This window comes from Bombina bombina, chromosome 4 (assembly GCF_027579735.1).
Source record: "Bombina bombina isolate aBomBom1 chromosome 4, aBomBom1.pri, whole genome shotgun sequence".
Classification (NCBI taxonomy): domain Eukaryota; kingdom Metazoa; phylum Chordata; class Amphibia; order Anura; family Bombinatoridae; genus Bombina; species Bombina bombina.
The window spans coordinates 228,087,579-228,107,363 of NC_069502.1; the positions used below are offsets into that span (position 1 = coordinate 228,087,579).

The 19,785-nt window shown below is 38.4% G+C and overlaps 1 protein-coding gene across 1 annotated transcript in view; it reads left to right on the plus strand.

Annotated features, from left to right (window-relative positions):
* LOC128655319 (aquaporin-12) overlaps positions 1–19,120 on the plus strand; it is a 33,712-nt gene extending 14,592 nt beyond the window's left edge. The window contains exons 2-3 of the mRNA XM_053708968.1: positions 3,050–3,166; positions 18,694–19,120. Coding sequence (XP_053564943.1) covers positions 3,050–3,166; positions 18,694–18,917 — 341 coding nt within the window. The 3' untranslated portion in view covers positions 18,918–19,120. The remainder of the gene's footprint in view (positions 1–3,049; positions 3,167–18,693) is intronic.
* The last annotated feature ends 665 nt before the right edge of the window (positions 19,121–19,785 follow it).

Here is a 19,785-nt window from a genome sequence, read left to right on the forward strand (position 1 = left end):
ATATATATATATATATATATACTGTATGTTGTGTATGTAACAGTCTCTGAAACAGTAATAACAATTACTAGAGTCACTTTTGCTAATACATGTGCAGTATTCTCCACCGAAAATTTTGCCAGCCGGGCAAAGCACACATTTATTGCATAATTCAACATACATAACATTAAGGATAATTTGACCAATAACCATAGAAACATTTTATTAATAGCACATTTTAATTTAATATAGGCTAGAATCAGTTGGATGGTGCACCCATTAAAAAGGTCCTGCAGAGAACACTGCATGTGCATTCAAAAAATACTTCTAAAATCAAAATATCAGAGTTTTGACTCTGGTATCCATTTAAAATAAAGTCTGCTCATACTGTATATATATATACACACACACCTATACCTTTATACCATTAATATGCTGTTTACCTCTGTGATTACCTTGTATCTAAGCCTCTGCATACTGCCCTTTTATCTCAGAGCTTTTTACAGACTTGGATTTTAGCCAATCAGTGCTTACTCATTCATAATTCCACAAGAGTGAACATAATGTTATCTATATGACACATATTAACCCCTTAATGACCGGACCATTTTTCAATTTTCTTACCCTTAATGACAATGGCTATTTTTACATTTCTGCAGTGTTTGTGTTTAGCTGTAATTTTCCTCTTACTCATTTACTGTACCCATACATATTATATACCGTTTTTCTCGCCATTAAATGGACTTTCTAAGGATACCATTATTTTCATCATATCTTATAATTTCCTATAAAAAAAAATATAAAATATGAGGAAAAAATTGAAAAAAACACACTTTTTCTAACTTTGACCCCCAAAATCTGTTACACATCTACAATCACCAAAAAACACCTATGCTAAATAGTTTCTAAATTTTGTCCTGAGTTTAGAAATACCCAATGTTCACATGTTCTTTACTTTTTTTGCAAGTTATAGGGCCATAAATACAAGTAGCACTTTGCTATTTCCAAACAACTTTTTTTCAAAATTAGCGCTAGTTACATTGGAACCCTGATATCTGTCAGGAATACCTGAATATCCCTTGACATGTATATATTTTTTTTTAGAAGACAACCCAAAGTATTGATCTAGGCCCATTTTGGTATATTTCATGCCACCATTTCACCGCCAAATGTCATCAAATAAAAAAAAAGTTCACTTTTTCACAAATTTTGTCACAAACTTTAGGTTTCCCACTGAAATTATTTACAAACAGCTTCTGCAATTAAGGCACAAATGGTTGTAAATGCTTCTTTGGGATCCCCTTTGTTCAGAAATAGCAGACTTATATGGCTTTGTGGTTGCTTTTTGGTAAGTAGAAGGCCGCTAAATGCTGCTGCGCACCACACGTAAATTATGCCCAGCAGTTAAGGGGTTAAATTAGGTAGCTTGTAGGGAGCTTGCAGGGTTAATTTTAGCTTTAGGGTAGAGATCAGCCTCCCACCTGACACATCCCACCCCCTGATCCCTCCCAAACAGTTCTCTTCCCTCCCCCACCCCACAATTGTCCCCGCCATCTTAAGTACTGGCAGAAAGTCTGCCAGTACTAAATAAAAGGAGTTTTTATTTTTTTTAATAAAAAAAAATAAAATGTTTTAGCTGTGATGGACTCCTGCCTTAGCCCCAACCTCCATGATCCCCCCCCCCAGCAATCTAACCCTCTCCCCTACCTAATTGCCGCCATCTTGGGTACTGGCAGCTGTCTGCCAGTACCCAATTTGCCCCCCAAAAAAGTGTTTTTAATTATTTTTTATTACTAATTTATTTTTTTCTGTAGTGTAGCAGCCCCCCACAATACCCCAACCCCCTCCCCCTCCCAGATCCTCATATATATATATTTCCCCCCCTCTTCCCACTCATTGGTGTCAGTGTGGGTAGGTGATCGCGGGCGTGCGCGCACCCGCACGCTCCCGGCACCCGGCGTGCACATTGCACTAACAGGAGCCGGATGCCGGGTAGCGATGGGCCGCCCACCCGCCTCCCAGTTGCGCTCCCACCCACCAACGAACCGGCCGCATCGCTACCGGTGCAGAGAGGGCCACAGAGTGGCTCTCTCTGCATCGGATGCTTTCTAAGGGTATTGCAGGATGCCTCAATATCGAGGCATCACTGCAATACCCTGAGAGCTGCTGGAAGCGTTTGCGATCGCTTCCAGCACTCTCTTAGACAAGTGACGTACCAGGTACGTCCATTGTCACTAACTGCAAGTTTTTGCAGGACGTACCTGGTACGTCACTTGTCATTAAGGGGTTAAAGGAACATTAAACCCCAATTTTTTTCTTTCAGGATTCAGATAGAGAATACTATTCTAAACAACTTTCTAATTTACTTCTATTATCTAATTTGCTTCATTCTCTTGATATTATTTCCTGAAAAGCATATCTAGATAGGCTCAGTAGCTTCTGATTGGTGGCTGCACATAGATGCCTCATGTGATTGGCTCACCCGTGTGCATTGTTATTTCTTTAACTAAGGATATCTAAAAAATGAAGCAAATTAAATAATAGAAGTAAATTGGAATGTTGATTAAAATTGTATTCTCTGTCTGAATTATGTAATACATTTTTTTGGGTTTAATGTCCCTTTAACTTGCACTGTCTTGCTGTGAAAACTAATAAAATTCACTTAGATAAAGGTGGCCTGCAGGGGCTTGGAAACGGGCAGAGAATTAGAGTTTTAAAGGTCGTAAAGTATATTAATATAACAATTTTGGTTGTGCAAAGTTGGGTAATGGGTAGTAAAGTCATTATCTATCTAATTTTAAACAATACAAACATTGGGGTAGACTTTCCGTTTAAGTTTAGAGGTTTACATTAGTATTACAACTAACAGGAAATGGAGGTGTCACATGACAGCTCTACAGTAATAGTCTTGAAAGCATTGTACCCTGTAACATAGCATTTCTGTGTGCACGGTCTCTCTTACTAGTAATATAGACCAAGACGTGAACTTTTTTGTTTGTGACAGAGTGCATGCCCAATACAAGTACCTTTTCCATGCCTAAAACCTTTTTATGTTTTCTTTCTTTTCTAGCTGGTCCATATACTGCTGCTTTCTTTAACCCTACGTTAGCTTCTTCTCTTACATTTCACTGCTCTGGAAACACACTTAAGGAATATGCACTAGTTTATTGGGGAGGATCCTTGATTGGTAAGTTACTTGTTTGAACTGAAATTAATTATAAATAGGGTTAATAAGTGTTGGTACGTATGATTAAAGGTAACGGAGTGGTACAAAGAGATGTCCAAACGTTTCTCATGAATGACCATAGTGGATTTTTTTTTCCATTTGCACAGAATAAGGAGCCCAGATAGCATGGTCATTCATAATAATATCAAAGGGGATTAAAAAAAATGCATATTGTATAATAAAACATTAATTGCCATTTATACATCAACCATATGATTGAAGAAAAAAGACTCTGCACCTTATAATGTGACTTCATTTTGTGTTGACTCATCGTCTCCTTGGTCTTTTTAATCCATTGTACTTTACTGAACTGAGAGTCAAGTTAACTGACTACTCATCATTTTTTATCAGTTGTATTAATTATATTGCATTAGTTTTATTTAATGTGTGTGTATGAGTTAATTTGTTGTCCCTCCCACATTCATCATTTAAAACCTATTGTCCATAGGTTAGAGAACTGCAATTTTCACATTATTTAGTTGATAATCAGAGGGTCCAGGAATATTTGACTTCCTTTCATCAGATGGTGAGAGTCCACGAGCAATCACATGTGAAAATACTCCCCCTCCTGACCACCAGGAGGATGCAAAAGACATCCCAACACAGCCGATCGTTAAATCCTAGAAAAAGGATAAGATGGGTTCGCTCACACCTACTTCAAATAAAATTTATATACAGCAGGTGCTGCCTAGAAAACAATCATATAAAACAGGACAAAAGAGAGTAGCTACTCCAGATAAGGAGTGTCTAAATGTCTAGTGTATAGCACAACTGCATAATGATAATTAGCGCCCTTAGACTCTCACGGGTGATTAGTTTGCGCTCTATAAGTACCCGATAGATAGATAGATAGATAATACAGAGACTAAATTATACCAAAAATACAAAACACACTTTAATATATATAAAAGTTAAACTACACATACTAGGGATCCCATAGTATCAACTATATATGCCAGCTTTATAACGAATGAATGGTGCACCACAGGAAAAATTCACTGTGAATCATATCCAAATCCAAATTGGAGCGTTAAAGCTGTATACTATAATCATCAGTCAGATGCTGAAAAAACAGTGTTGTAGCTGAAACGCCTTGTCATACTTCAATTCAGATCGATATGTGCACAAAAAAGCCAAGAGTAACAGGCATCAACCCCAAACTAAAGGCCTTTTTATACACACTAGCAAAGAAAAGAGGAACCCATATACAGCGTATCAACAGGTTTGACCGCCATTGAAGCATCCCCCAACACCACTGGTCAATTACCATGTACCTGTGTCCCTTACACCACGGCTCCTACAACGTCATAACCAGCTAAGTGTTCTGCCTCTTGGGGTGATCCTGCGCATGGGGGGATCCCGTGTGAGTTGCAGCTGCAAAGATCTTTAAATCTCTCCCACTTCTCATGATCCTCATTAATTTTCTTTTGCCTCCTTGATAAAGAGTGAGGTGAAAGTAAAGTTCAAGATCTACTCTACAAGATCCTTTAACTGATCTGAGGTCCGAATCCTCCTTGCAGTAACCTGTCATTCAGAGGGGCAGCCAGGCAGTAAAAGGTAATTTATCGGTGAAAAAATGTTGCAGGCCTCCCAGGTGAAATGTGGACTTATCCACCAATGGCACATCAATTCAAAAGGGATTTCACCCCAAATACGCCAACATACTATACCCTTAACAAATTCAAATTGACAAAACTGGCTTCATCCTGGCATCTAACTTTGTGGAAGTCATAGATCATGTAGATCATGTGATTTCATTGAAATGGACACATTTTTTTCTTCCACTGTGACAGGACAAAGATTTGAAATAAAAAATTGTATGAACTGCTCATCTAAATTTTTTAATCATTTGATTATTTGTCAAGAGTGCAAAATACAGTATACAGGTCTAACAACAAGGGATATAAGCACTAGAATCAGAGAGCATCTCTCCAATATAAATATAGGTAATCATCAGCACCTATAGTCAAACACTTTAATTTACACCAGGGGTCAGCAACCTTGGCACTCCAGATGTTTGGCAACTACCTTTTCCATGATACTCAGCCAGCCTAAAGTGTGTCTGAGTATCATGGGAAATGTAGTTCCAAAATGTCAGGGGTGCCAAGGTTGCTGACCCCTGACACTATAGCAGGGCAGATGCTTTCACATGGAAGGCTATAGAGCAAGTGTCAGCTCCAAAATGAGAAGATAGAATAAGACTTTTGCAGAAATGAGAGGTGTTTTGAATTTGTAAATTGCGTACTAGTTTACCTCTAGGGTTAAATTCTGAGTATGATTTGATACATTTTTGGGAATAAATATATTCAGAACATTTACGTGTTTCTCCTACTTGGCACCTCTTTTTGTCTTTCTTTTGAATTATGTATAACATCTGTTAAGGAAACATAGCCTATGCCCCTTCTGATTATTATTATTAATCTTCTATTTGTTTCTCATTTTAATATGTATTTTTCCATTTTTATTATTGACCTCATTACACCCCTTTCACTCTTTCATATGGATAACTTACCTGTTTTTAATTACCCAATAGGATTGTTTTTGGGGTTTAAAAAAAGGAGTAAAGGTGATGAGGGAGTATCCTACAACTACGGTGAAAAGCCGAAATGCGTAATGACCCGCCCACTATGTTGGCATGTTTGGGGTTAAATCCCTTTGAAGTGATATGCCGTGGTTTTTAACACTGCGTAAATAAAAACCAAAGTTTACATTTTTCTAAACGCTGTTGCTGATTGCTTTGTTTTGGAATACTTCTCTGCTTACTCACAATCGGCTAGATTATGAGTTGTGCATTAGGCTTAAAAAGCAGCGTTAAGAGGTCCTAACGCTGCTTTTTAACGCCCGCTGGTATTACGAGTCTTGCAGGTACAGGTGTACCGCTCACTTTTTTGGCCAGACTTGGAAATACCGCAAAATCAATTTACGTAAATTGCGTATCCTCTTTTTTCAATGGGATTTGCATAGCGCCGGTATTACGAGTCTGCCAAAAAGTGAGCGGTAGACCCTCTCCTGTCAAGACTGGTACCGCTTTTTAAAGTCAGTAGTTAAGAGTTTTACACTGCAACGCCGTAGCATAAAACTCTTAACTAAAGTTCTAAAAAGTACACTAACACCCATAAACTACCTATTAACCCCTAAATCGAGGCCCTCCCACAATGCAAACACTAAAAGAAAAATTTTAACCCCTAATCTGCAGAACCAGACATCGCCACCACTATAATAAATATATTAACCCCTAGACCGCCGCACTCCCGCCTCGCAAACACTAGTTAAATATTATTAACCCCTAATCTGCCATCCCTAACATCGCCGCCACCTACCTACATTTATTAACCCCTAATCTGCCGCCCCCAACGTCGCCGCCACTATATTAAAGTTATTAACCCCTAAATCTAAGTCTAATCCGAACACCCCCTAACTTAAATATAATTTAAAGAAATCTAACTAAAAATTCCTATCATTAACTAAATTATTCCTATTTAAAACTAAATTACTTTCATGTAATTGGCAAGAGTCCATGAGCTAGTGACATATGGGATATACAATCCTACCAGGAGGGGCAAAGTTTCCCAAACCTCAAAATGCCTATAAATACACCCCTCACCACACCCACAATTCAGTTTTACAAACTTTGCCTCCTATGGAGGTGGTGAAGTAAGTTTGTGCTAAGATTTCTACGTTGATATGCGCTTCTCAGAATTGTTGAAGCCCGATTCCTCTCAGAGTACAGCGAATGTCAGAGGGACGTGAAGGGAGTATCACTTATTTGAATACGATGATTTCCCTAACGGGGGTCTATTTCATAGGTTCTCTGTTATCGGTCGTAGAGATTCATCTCCTACCTCCCTTTTCAGATCGACGATATACTCTCAATTTACCATTACCTCTACTAATAACTGTTTTAGTACTGGTTTGGCTATCGGCTATATGTGGATGGGTGTCTTTTGGTAAGTATGTTTTTTATTACTTAAGACACCTCAGCTATGGTTTGGCACTTTATGCATTTATATAAAGTTCTAAATATATGTATTGTACTTATATTTGCCATGAGTCAGGTTCATGTATTTCCTTTAGCAGACTGTCAGTTTCATATTTGGGGAATTTAAACATTTTAAGAAATGTATTTCTTACCTGGGGTTTAGTCTTTTTTTCAATTGACTACTTCTTGCTATTGCGGGTATTAGGCCCGCGGGTGCCTCAAATGCTAAACTTTATTGCGTCATTCTTGGTGCGGAAATATTTTTGGCGCAAAAAAATATGTTTATAACGCAACTTCGTCATTTCCGGTGTCATACGTGACGCCGAGACCTTTCACACGGCGGCGTCATTAGTGACGCGAGTGTGTCATTTCCGGTTATTTTTGGCGCCAAAAAAGTTTACGTTACGTTGTGCGTCATACTTGGCGCCAAATTTTTTTCATTATTTCAATACCCCATTGATGTTTGCCTCTTTCTTTTTTCTCTATCAGAGGCCTATGCTTTTGCATTTTTTCCCATTCCTGAAACTGTCATATAAGGAAATAGATAATTTTGCTTTATATGTTGTTTTTTCTCTTACATTGAGCAAGATGTCCCAATCGGATCCTGTCTCAGAAGTTTCTGCTGGAACATTGCTGCCTGACATCGGGTCTACCAAAGCTAAGTGCATTTGTTGTAAAAGTGTAGAAATTATTCCACCAAATGTCATTTGTAATAGTTGTCATGATAAACTTTTACATGCAGATAGTGTTTCCATCAGTAATAGTACATTGCCAGTTGCAGTTCCTTCAACTTCTAATGTACATGATATACCTGTAAATTTTAAATAATTTTTTTCTGATTCTATTCTGAAGGCTTTGTCTGCATTTCCACCTTCTAATAAACGTAAAAGGTCTTTTAAAACTTCTCATTTAGCTGATGAAATTTCAAATGACCAGCAACTAATTTATCCTCTTCTGATGAGGATCTATCTGATTCAGATGATCCTTCCTCAGACATTGACACTAACAAATCTACTTATTTATTTAAAATAGAGTATATGCGTTCTTTATTAAAAGAAGTGTTAATTACTTTGGATATTGAGGTAACCAGTCCTATTGACGTTCAGTCTAATAAACGCTTAAATGCTGTTTTTAAACCTCCTTTGGTTTCCCCAGGGGTTTTTCCTATTCCTGAGGCTATTTCTGATATGATTTCTAGGGAATGGAATAAGCCAGGTACTTATTTTATTCCTTCTTCAAGGTTTAAAAAATTGTATCCTTTACCAGCAAAATCTATAGAGTTTTGGGAAAAAATCCCCAAAGTTGATGGGGCTATTTCTACTCTTGCTAAACGTACCACTATTCCTATGGAAGATAGTACTTCCTTTAAGGATCCTTTAGATAGGAAGCTTGAATCTTATCTAAGGAAGGCCTATTTATATTCAGGTCATCTTCTCAGACCTGCTATTTCTTTGACTGATGTTGTGGCTGCCTCAACTTTTTGGTTGGAGAATTTAGCGCAACGAGAATTGGATCCTGACATATCTAGCATTACTCGCTTACTGCAACATGCTAATCATTTTATTTGTGATGCCATTTTTGATATTATCAAAATTGATGTTAGATCCATGTCTTTAGCTGTATTAGCTAGAAGAGCTTTGTGGCTTAAATCTTGGAATGCTGATATGACATCTAAATCTAGATTACTATCCAAGGTAATAATTTATTTGGTTCTCAGTTGGATTCTATTATTTCAACTATCACTGGAGGAAAAGAAGTTTTTCTGCCTCAGGATAAAAAAACCTAAGGGTAAATCTAAGGCTTCTAACCGTTTTCGTTCCTTTCGTCAGAATAAGGAACAAAAACTCAATCCTCCTCCCAAGGAATCTGCTTCCAATTGGAATAAATCCAAGCCATTTAGGAAACCAAAGTCTGCCCCTAAGTCCGCATGAAGGTGCGGCCCTCATTCCAGCTCAGCTGGTAGGGGGCAGATTAAGGTTTTTCAAGGATTTTTGGATAAAATCTGTCCAAAATCATTGGATTCAGAGCATTGTCTCTCAAGGGTATTGAATAGGATTCAAAGTAAGACCTCCTGTGAGAAGATTTTTTCTCTCACGCATTCCCTGTAAATCCAGTAAAAGCTCAGGCTTTTCTGCAGCAGCGGTCTTAAGACTGCTGCTCCTTAACTGGTCCGCCACCTCTGAGGCTGCGGACATCAATCCGCCCAATCCTAAACGATCGGGCTGATTGACACCCCCTGCTAGTGGCCGCTAATCTGCAGGGGGAGGCATTTCATAAGCAGTTCACTAGAACTGCTTGTGCAATGTTAAATGCCGACAGTGTATGCTGTCAGCATTCAGCGATGTCGGGCGGACATGATCGCTACAGCGTATCATGTCCGTTTGACAGATGGTAGATCGAACCCTTAGTCTGCTGATATGGTTTCTAAGCCCAGACTGCTTTCTCTCCCTTTTCAAGGTAAAACTCTGTTTGGGCCTGGACTGGATCTATTATTGCCCCAGTCACAGGGGGTTTAGGGAACTTTTCTGCCCCAGGATAAACATTTTAAGGGTAAGCTTAGATCTGCTGAGCATTTTTGTATCTTTTGCCAATGCTCAGAAAGATTCCCACTCTTCTTGGTCCAAGAAGTAAACACCCAGCTCCCTAGACTAAATGAAGGTGCTGCCCCCATACCAGATCAGTCTCTGGTTAAGGCAAAGTAAGTCTCTTTCAAGAGGCTTGGGAGAGATATGTTGAGTATCCTGGGTTTTGCAAATCCTTTCCCAGTTGTATTGAGTAAGTTTTCATTCAAGATCTCCTCGGAGAAGATTTTTTTTCTGTCTCGAGTGCCTTAAGATTCATTAATGGCCCAAACTTTTTTGGCTTGTGTGAGAGATCTGGAATTAATGGTTTGATTAATCCAGTTCCAACTTCAGAATTAAATCAGGGGTTTTATTCAAATCTCTTTATAGTACCAAAGAAAGAGAGTACCTGTTTTGGATCTCAAAATATTGAACAAATTCCTACTTTCAAGATAGCACTTTACCTCCTTTAGTGCAGGAGGGTCAGTGTATGTCTACAATAGACTTAAAATATGCTTATTTGCATATTGCTATACACAGGGATCTTGTAAAGTTCTTGAGCTTTGCTTTTATAGACAAGCATTATTAGTTTGTGGCCCTCCCTTTTTGTCTGGCTACAGGTCCCAGAATGTTTGTAAAGGTACTGGGAGCTTTGTTGTCTGTAGTTCGAGCTCAAGGAATTTCTGTATTTCCTTACTCGGAAAACATTCTTATTTAGGCTCCTTCTTATCATCTGGTTGTCTCTCACACTTAGATGGTTCTTCAAATGCTTCAGATTTACTGTTGAATAATAAATCTTCAAGAAAGCTTATTAACTTCATAAACCTGTGTGTCTTTACTGGAGTGCGTAATCAATTTCATGACAATGTTTTTGTCTCTGACAGGTCAACACACACTGAAGCTGCAACAGGCATGTACCCTTCTGCAACTACCCGACTTCAGATGCACATTTTTTCTGAGGTTCCAGTCAGACAATGTCTTATGTAAATAATCAGGGAGGAACTCACAGTTCCTTAGTGATGAGGGAAGTGTCCCACATCATCAGTTGGGCAGAGTGCCATCATTGCAGGATTTCTGCCATCCACATTCCAGGTGTAAACAATTGAGAGGAAGTCTTTCTTAGTCGCCAGTCTCTTCAACCAGGGGAAGGGTCTTTGAATCAGAAAGTTTTTGACACATTGTGAGACGTGGTCAGGATCCTGTAAGCTCTGCTTGTACTAAAATGCAAACCACACGGCGGGGACGTTGCTAATGACCCCCTGGCTGGACCCTGCCTGGTATTGAACCTGGGACTTGCAGGGGTTTATGCAGGAATATTATTAGCAGTAAGTGTGTGTCTCAGCTCCACCCTCTCTGGATGCTAACCAATTAGGGAGCTGGTCTCTGACTACATATATAGCAACCTATGCCTTCAACCTTTGCTTTTGCATTAAGGTCTGTTTTGTTCCTGCTTCTTGTTTGTTGCTGGACTTCCTGCTGGTGACCTTGTCTGTGTTTGGAAACATACTGCCTGTCTTGAACCTTGGACTGTCTCTGCATTTGGCACAGTTAGTATTACTGCTTTGACTTTCCCTGTTGCAGTTATACCTGGTCCAGTACATTTTTGCCTGCTTTGCCTATGTGTTTACTTTGTCTCCAGCACTGAGTTTGCTGCTGCTTGCAGCTTGCATTCATCACATTGTATTACCTTTGATTTAGCCCAGAAGCGGGCTTTCCTTTTTGTTTTGCCCAGGAGCAGCATTTCCTTTGTTTTGCCCAGAAGTGTGTACTTCAGTCCTTAGCCCTGAAGTGGGCTTTTCAGCAGCATCTTGCTTCTGAAACCAACATCTCTGCTGTGATACCTGTGCATGCTTACTTTACTGCTAAGACCAAAGACCTCTGCCTTGATACCTGTGTATGCTTACCTTCTGCTGAGACCAAAGACCTCTGCTGTGATACCTGTGTATGCTTACCTTACTGCATAGGCCAAATACCTCTGCTGTGATACATGTGTATGCTTACCTTACTGCTTAGACCAGACATCTGCTGTGATACCTGTGTATGCTTACCTTGCTGCTGAGACTAAGCACCTTTGCTGTGATACCGGTGTATGCTCACTTGATCCTGAAACCAAGTACTCTTGCTGTGATACCGGTGTATGCTCACTTGATCCTGAAACCAAGAACCCTTGCTGTGATACCTGTGTATGCTCACCTTGCCCTTGAAATCAAGCATACCTACCTTGATACCCACCTTTGCTTTCCTTGCTCTTGAAACCAAGCATACTTACCTTGATACTCACGTATGCTTTCCTTGCTCTTGAATCCAAGCATATTTACCTTGATACCCATGTATGCTTTCTTTATTCTTGAAACCAAGCATACTTACCTTGATGCCCATGTATACTTTCCTTGCTCTTGAAACCAAGCATACTTTCCTTGATACCCACGTATGCTCAACTTGCTCTTGAAACGAAGCATACTACTTACCTTGATACGCATGTATGCTTTCCTTGCTCTTGAAACCAAGCATACTTACCTTGATACCCACATATGCTTTCCTTGCTCTTTAACCAAGCATACTTACCTTGATACCCACGTATGCTCACCTTGCTCTTGAAATCAAGTACCTCTACTGTTATACCTGTGTATGCTTATCGGCATCCTGAAAGCCAAATCCTCACCAATAGTGCTCGCTGGGTAGTCTGTGCTTGATGAGAGACTTGTGACTATTATTCTTTGTGTATTCTATCCCCTTTTTCCTCAACTCCAGAATATTGTTCTTTATATCTTATGCTTCAGTAAAGTGTTCACAAGAAAATACTTTCTTTCTCCTGTGTATCTATTCCTGCATTTTGAGTTCCATACACACCCTAAACCTGTTAGTGGACAGGATCATGACAGACATTGGGGTCTGCAAGAGATCTCATGGATTCTCACTTGAATCACAAACTGCCTCAGTATTGTACCAGGTTTCAGGACCATCAGGCAAGATTGATAGATGCCCTAGTGGTCCCTTGGTTGTTCAACCCAACCCAGGCTTATTTATTTGTGGGGAAAACTCCCCCCTCGCACATTACTGCTAATTCCACTAGAACAGTTGCTACTTCTTGGGCCTTTCATAATGACGCTTCTACTGATCAGATTTGTAAGGCAATACATGGTCTTCTTTACACACTTTTTTTCTAAGTTGTATCACTTTGATGTGCATGTTTCATCTTAGGTTGCCTTTGGCAGCAAAGTTCTGTTGACCATAGAGGCTAAATAGTAGTGGACTGCTTTTATAATTTGTCCCCCCTATTCATGGTGGTCCTGTGGACTCCATGCCTTGGATATTGATTCACACATGTCTCACCATCTGCTGAAAGAAAACATAATTTATGCTTACCTGATAAATTAATTTATTTAATGATGGTGCAAGTCCATGAGCCCAACCTTTCTTCTTGTTCAGGTGGCATCAATACTTGTTTGCACTTCTTTGCCCCACTTTTTCTTTCCTGTTTTTTCCCTCTCATTTACTTGGCTATATGTATGACTGAGGATCATGGGATCATAGTTCTGTTGTGTTAAGGTGTCTATTGCCTCCTCCTTGCTGGAAGGATGGGAATATTCCCACACGTGATGACTTGTGGACCATCATGAAAGAAATTAATTTATTAGTAAAAGTATAACTTTTGGCAAAATGTGTCACATATTTAAAAGCATTGGAATAAGAGCTGACTATTGGTTTTATCTTGAATGTGGCAGGTGAGCTTATTTTGTCTTATAGGGTATTTAAACCAATCTTCATTTAAATTATGGTGAGTAAAGTAACTCTCAATAGATCACGGAGTGGAATATACAGATGGGCTGTACAATGATCTATTCAGCATCATCTTATATGATGTACTCTATGAATATACAGATGGGTTATACAATGATCTAGTCTGCATCATCTTATATGATGTACTGTATGAATATACAGATGGGCTATACAATGATCTATTCAGCATCATCTTATATGATGTACTATGCGAATATACAGATGGGCTATACAATGATCTATTCAGCATCATCTTATATGATGTACTGTGCAGGTAGGATTTTTTCATGTTTAAATCTGCTTATTTCTTTGTATTTTTAAAATCTGCAAATGATTGTAAAGTATTGCATGGGCAGCAATATAAAAATACAAATTTATTCATAAGTGAACAATCTGAGTCAAGTTTTTAACGCTTTATTGAAGCCATTATTTTTCATCTTAGATTTATAGATTTTTTTAAATGATCGGATAATCAACAAACAAATAAAAAGACAATGCAAAAGCACTTATCTTAGTCTGAACTTCAAATAAGTAGTAGATTTTTATTTTTACAAATTTCAAAGTTATGTCTATTTCCACCACTCCTGTATCATGTGACAGCATTCAGCCAATCACAAATGCATATACGTATATTCTGTGAATTCTTGCCCATGCTCAGTAGGAGCTGGTGACTCAAACAGTATAAATATAAAGACTGGACATTTTATTAATAGAAGTAAATTAGAAAGTTTTTTTTTTAAATTGTATGCTGAGAGGTCGTGGCTATGCAGCGACCATGATAAGTCACACTTTATGAAGCTCTCTGAATTCCACTACACAAACTTTTAAAAACATATGAAGATCCAATCTATTTTACCCCAGATCCTTCCTATACCAGAGCCGCTGTGTGGGGTGACCTGGACACCTCACTCAGATTTCCAGAGATCTGATTCAGCCTCCGAAGAGTAAAGCCTAAAGATTATAATACAAACCCCCCCCGGCCGCCCAGGTTAAAGCGGTATTAGCCTGACTACCAAAACTGAGACCACACTGCTACATCTAACTTCTTCATGGAGGGAGACCTGCTCTTATTGGCACATAAGCTGCTAATGGAACTAGATCGGAAGATGGATAATTGTTTCAGGGATCTCACGCATACCATGAGGACTGCCGGTGGAGAAGGAGACAGCTGCACACCTAAAATGGCGGAACATGGAGAGGTAGCTTTACCCTATACAGAGCCTCAAACTACTACAAAGGTCGACTCCGCAGACGATACGGAAGTCAGCTTCTTAAAGGCTACGGAGGTAAAGGAGACACGTACTCCAGCGCTACTTAAGAGCAGTCTCACCCTAGATGCCTCTATCACACAGTGGGAGAGATACCACGCTGCAATCAAGAGCGACTTACCCGCACCCTACAGAGTAACTCGAGGTCTAGAGTTGAGGACTTTGCAGATGTTTACCTGGTATGCTAATGTTGTGGTAAGCTCAGACCGTTGGCCAGTTTTCTTTGCTGTCCCCTATCCCTGGTCCCTCAGATATGGAACCACTGTCATTGTATACTGCTGTGTCACCCTCTCTGCTCCAGGGAATGCGGAGCAGGCCCTACAGCCCCTCCAGGATACATACTCCAGACCCTTACTGAGAACCGGCGTAGGCTGAGGACTATTTAGACCCTGACGACTTTTTAGCTGCTCTTATGCTACAGAACCCACAGTGTGTTACCTGCATAGGATGCGACTATGGGGAAGCCGTTATTCTATAAGATACCCTCAGACGATTTGTCACAGGGGTGTTTTGCAAACTTCACAACTCATATTATCATACCTATGTGACAGGAATCTAGTTATGATGCCCAGAGATCTCTCTCCTTTACACCAATGACTCTTTGAATTCTATAAACCAGTCTTTATTACTCTATAGTGTGTTTTAATACATCCTGTAGAGATTTTGCATTACGGTGGTTTTTATCTTATCCGGTAGACTGTTCTTTAGTAGTAATATACTTTTGCTACCTAAACCTAACAAACACATCACACCCCCTTTAAGCCGCCAAACTATTAGGTAGTCTTAATTCTACCCACAGCAAATACCTTCTCCCCTCTCCCAGAACTGGCGACATTAGGCCCTGCTGACTTACCTATCTGCACATCATAGCCTACAGGTATACCATGCAGTATGCAATTCCTCTGACTAAAATATCCCCCACATTCCACTGCTAGTAATACATGAGGAATCAATCACCATGCTGACTCGTATTTCATACTGAAGACTGTCGTCTTCTCTTATTTTTCTTATTATTACCTTCAGTTGAGGGATTCATATATAGTTCTCACTCTAGTTTAATGCTCTAACTAATCATACTATGTTAGGGTTGCTCATGTATTTTGATTAGAAAGTAGTGTTTATACGGTAGAAGTTTATATCTGTATATACAGCCAGATCTTATTCCTGCCATACCTTCGAACTGTGTCTAATCAGCTGTAAGATCATCATGTTAGTATCTAGTATCTCGTCTGAAGAGTTGTGTTTTTCTATAATAGTGTCCCCTACACGTTTGAGATTCCATCCTAAACCATAGTACCCCATACTCTTATGTATGCCCACAATCACACCCCCTATAGGTCCCCAAATCCCAGAGGAAACTACCTGCCATAAAATGATTTAGATTACCCAGTGATCCCATGGTAACGGAATCCTATAAGACTGGACTAACCTAATAAAGACACTCATTCCCTTCCCCATACCCTATATGCCTGAGCACTGCAAATTTCTCCAGACATAGCAGATATACCAATACATATTGTAATATTGGGATCTAGGGTTCCCCTGAGTCACATTGCCATTTTATCTCAATGCCCTTACTCAATATGGAATATTATTGTCCCCTTTGATGCGCCCCTGCACAAATAATTTATTACACTATCCCCAACTGGCGTTACAGTGCTACTCATAGCATCCCTGCTATTAACCACCAAAGACATGGGGAAATTAGATGTCACTTGTTACCCATAGCCTCTTAACTTTACATAGTCTCATTGTATTAGTTATACTAACTCTCTACAACATTATTAATCTGCAGCTAGCTGACATCATATTGATTCATATAGTGCTAATGTGTAATCTCTCTAAACTAAGAGGAACATCGTCATTACTCTCTATATCTTTAAGCTCCATCTTCCTCTTCTCTCCTCTCCCTGTTAATGTTGTATAATTTAACATTATAGGCTGATGAGATTTATAAAGAGCAGGACTATATCCATCCCTAAGTATATGTATGACCAACGGCTGTCTGATGATGATCTGTTATGATCACCGTCTCTCCCCTCTCGATTCCAGAAGTCTCCGTTTTCCAATAGAATTATAACTATATTATCCTCTATTAATCTTTTTGACATTAAAGGGCCATTAAACCCAAAAAATGTCTTTCACGATTCAGATAGAGAATAACATTTTAAACAACATTCCAATTTACTTCTATTATCTAATTTGCTGCAATCTTTAGATATCCTTTGTTAAAGAAATAGCAATGCACATTGGTGAGCCAATCACATGAGGCATATATGTGCAGCCACCAATCAGAAGCTACTGAGCCTATCTAGATATGCTTTTCAGGAAAGAATATCAAGATTATGAAGCAAATTAGATAATAGAAGTAAATTAGAAAGTTGTTTAAAATGGTATTCTCTATCTGAATCATGAAAGAAAAAATGTGGGTTTAATGTCCCTTTAAATAACAGTCACTAACCCCCTTCCTATGATGCAGAGCGGCTCTTGCCCGCTAATTTCCCCACCCATATTTATTATTAAGGCCCAATAGTGGCCTATACAATTGTAGATTTCCCATACCTTTCTTCATTAACCCTCTCTGGTCCAAGTGTGACCCCTAAGTACAATTGGGAACCATAACCAATATATAAAAATGAGGCCTCATTTTTAGTTCTCTATGCCTCATTACCCCTTTCATATGTTGCCACTTTTTGCTGTTTATATGTACTGTTCCCCTAGCTCATAATGTATACTACTTCCTCCGAGGTCTGAAAATGATTATAAATCACATATGGGCTCCTCTTCCTGCAATATATCTCATTTAGGTCCATAAGTGACCGTGCTAGCCCTAGAGGACTCATAAATAATGGAACCGAAGCTTCACTCATCTATGTCCAGCTCATCTCCTGTAGTTCTGATTACTAGTACCCACCTTTAATATAATTCTTAGGGTTCAACAATATACACCTATACATGTGGCAGCTCTATTTTCAAGGTTTCTGAATAAAGTTGTAATGTCATTACTATATATTGATGTTTCCTAAATAATTACCGTTGTTACATGTGATTGCCTCAATAAAAACTTATTTTAAAAACAAATTAAAAAAAATTGTATGCTGAATCATGAAAATTTTAATTTTGACATGAGTGTCCCTTTAAAGGGACAGCAAAGTCATAATGAAGCTATTATTATTCAGATAGAGGAGCATACAATTTTAAACATCTTTACAATTTACTTCTATTATTGCATTTTTTTTAAACATTGTATAAATCTACTACATACATTGTTGCAAACATTGCTACCATAGAGTGCTAGTATACTCATGAGCTCCTATGAACCTACCTATGTTTACTCTTTAACAAAGGATACAACGAGAAGGAAGCACATTTGATAAGAGACGTAAAGTGGAAAGACATTTAAAAGTGCATGCTCTAACTTTAATATTTACTTTACTGTGCTTTTAAGCCGTATCCTCTTCTAAAATGTTGATACTATTTTCTCTTTCCAAAAAGACCCTAGCTTGGATAAATAGGAATGTCATAAGAAATTGGAGAGTTTTATGGGAGGGGGGTGGTGTTTTGATTTCTGTTAAATTGTATCCTTCTATAAGAAGACACAATGCTGTATATCCATCATCACTTAATATGACCCCATTTCGAGTAAGAAAAGATTGATAACCAATGTCAATATAGTGGAAATAATTACATGATCTCATTCATGAGAGCATGTATTTGTATCATTGATGAATCTGCATCTCTGTGTTTAACATCCTCAAAGGGTCATAGGGGCCAAATTATCAAATGGCGTGTGGACATTTTTTTAGTATCAAATTGAAAATTGCAGTTAAATCCATGCTCATTCTGACTGTGACACAACAAAATACTGCGTATAATACATTGTTATATCTTCTTTCTCAGGCATGATGTTGGCTCTCTTCCTTTATCAAGGGAACATCCCTCTGCTGTTCAGGAGGAACTTGCTTTACTCTCAGAAGGGCAAGTACAAAACCCCTAAGGGAAAAGCCACGAAAGTCACTTCATCTAAAAAAGTTGTTGAAAACCCAACCTCCTCAAACAGTACTAGCCCGAAGAAAAGCCCTGGAGAGGCCGTGAAAAGAAAAGAATACACCATCAAAAAATAAAAGCCAATGAACTCAGTAAATGTTAGGAAAAGTCAAGGAAAGCAGAGCTTGTATGGTCTGGCATTTGGGAGTATCAATAATAACACAACTCCCCTGAGATATACTGTGGCGCTACTTATATTGCTGTCCCAAAACATAACAGTGCTCAGCAATGCTTTGCAGGACTATTTGACAGCAATTTCTGATGGGTGATCTAATGAGCTATTTTTGGTATATTGTGATTAAACAAGAACTGAATTGTTATGTTTTTGCATGTGGTCCATTTTTTTCTTGCATGTATTCATTTATTACAGTAGATAGGGGAATGTTGGATATGGTTTAGTTGTATAGCACCTAAAGGGACAGGACAGTAACAAAAAATAAATCCTAAAAAAAATGTTGCATTCTCCCAATTGGGGAGTTTGATTCACATACAGAATTCTTGATAATGATTTCTTTAGAATTAATAGTAATACAAATAATAATCATCATCATCACCATCAATTATTAAAAATTACCAATTTTTTTGCATCTTTTATTTTTTGTGTGTTCTAAAATGATATTGTTGTTTACACTCGGTCCATCCCCTCTACAAGCTGTCTTATTTTATACATGCAAATATTCAAAAATCCAAACCTTTTCCAGTCCCAAGCAGTTTGAATAAAGGGTTTTGAACCTGTATTCATATAATAATAATAACAAAAATAATCATCACAAAAATTAATGCAATTAATATTAATTAGATTTTTTATTAATAATAATAATATTTGCAATTAATATTAGTGATATTAATTAAATTACAAGGAATTTCTTTCTTTTTTTTTTTTTTTTTTTAATTTTTTTAAATTAATGTTCTCCAGCATAATAAATAGACAATTTACATAATTGT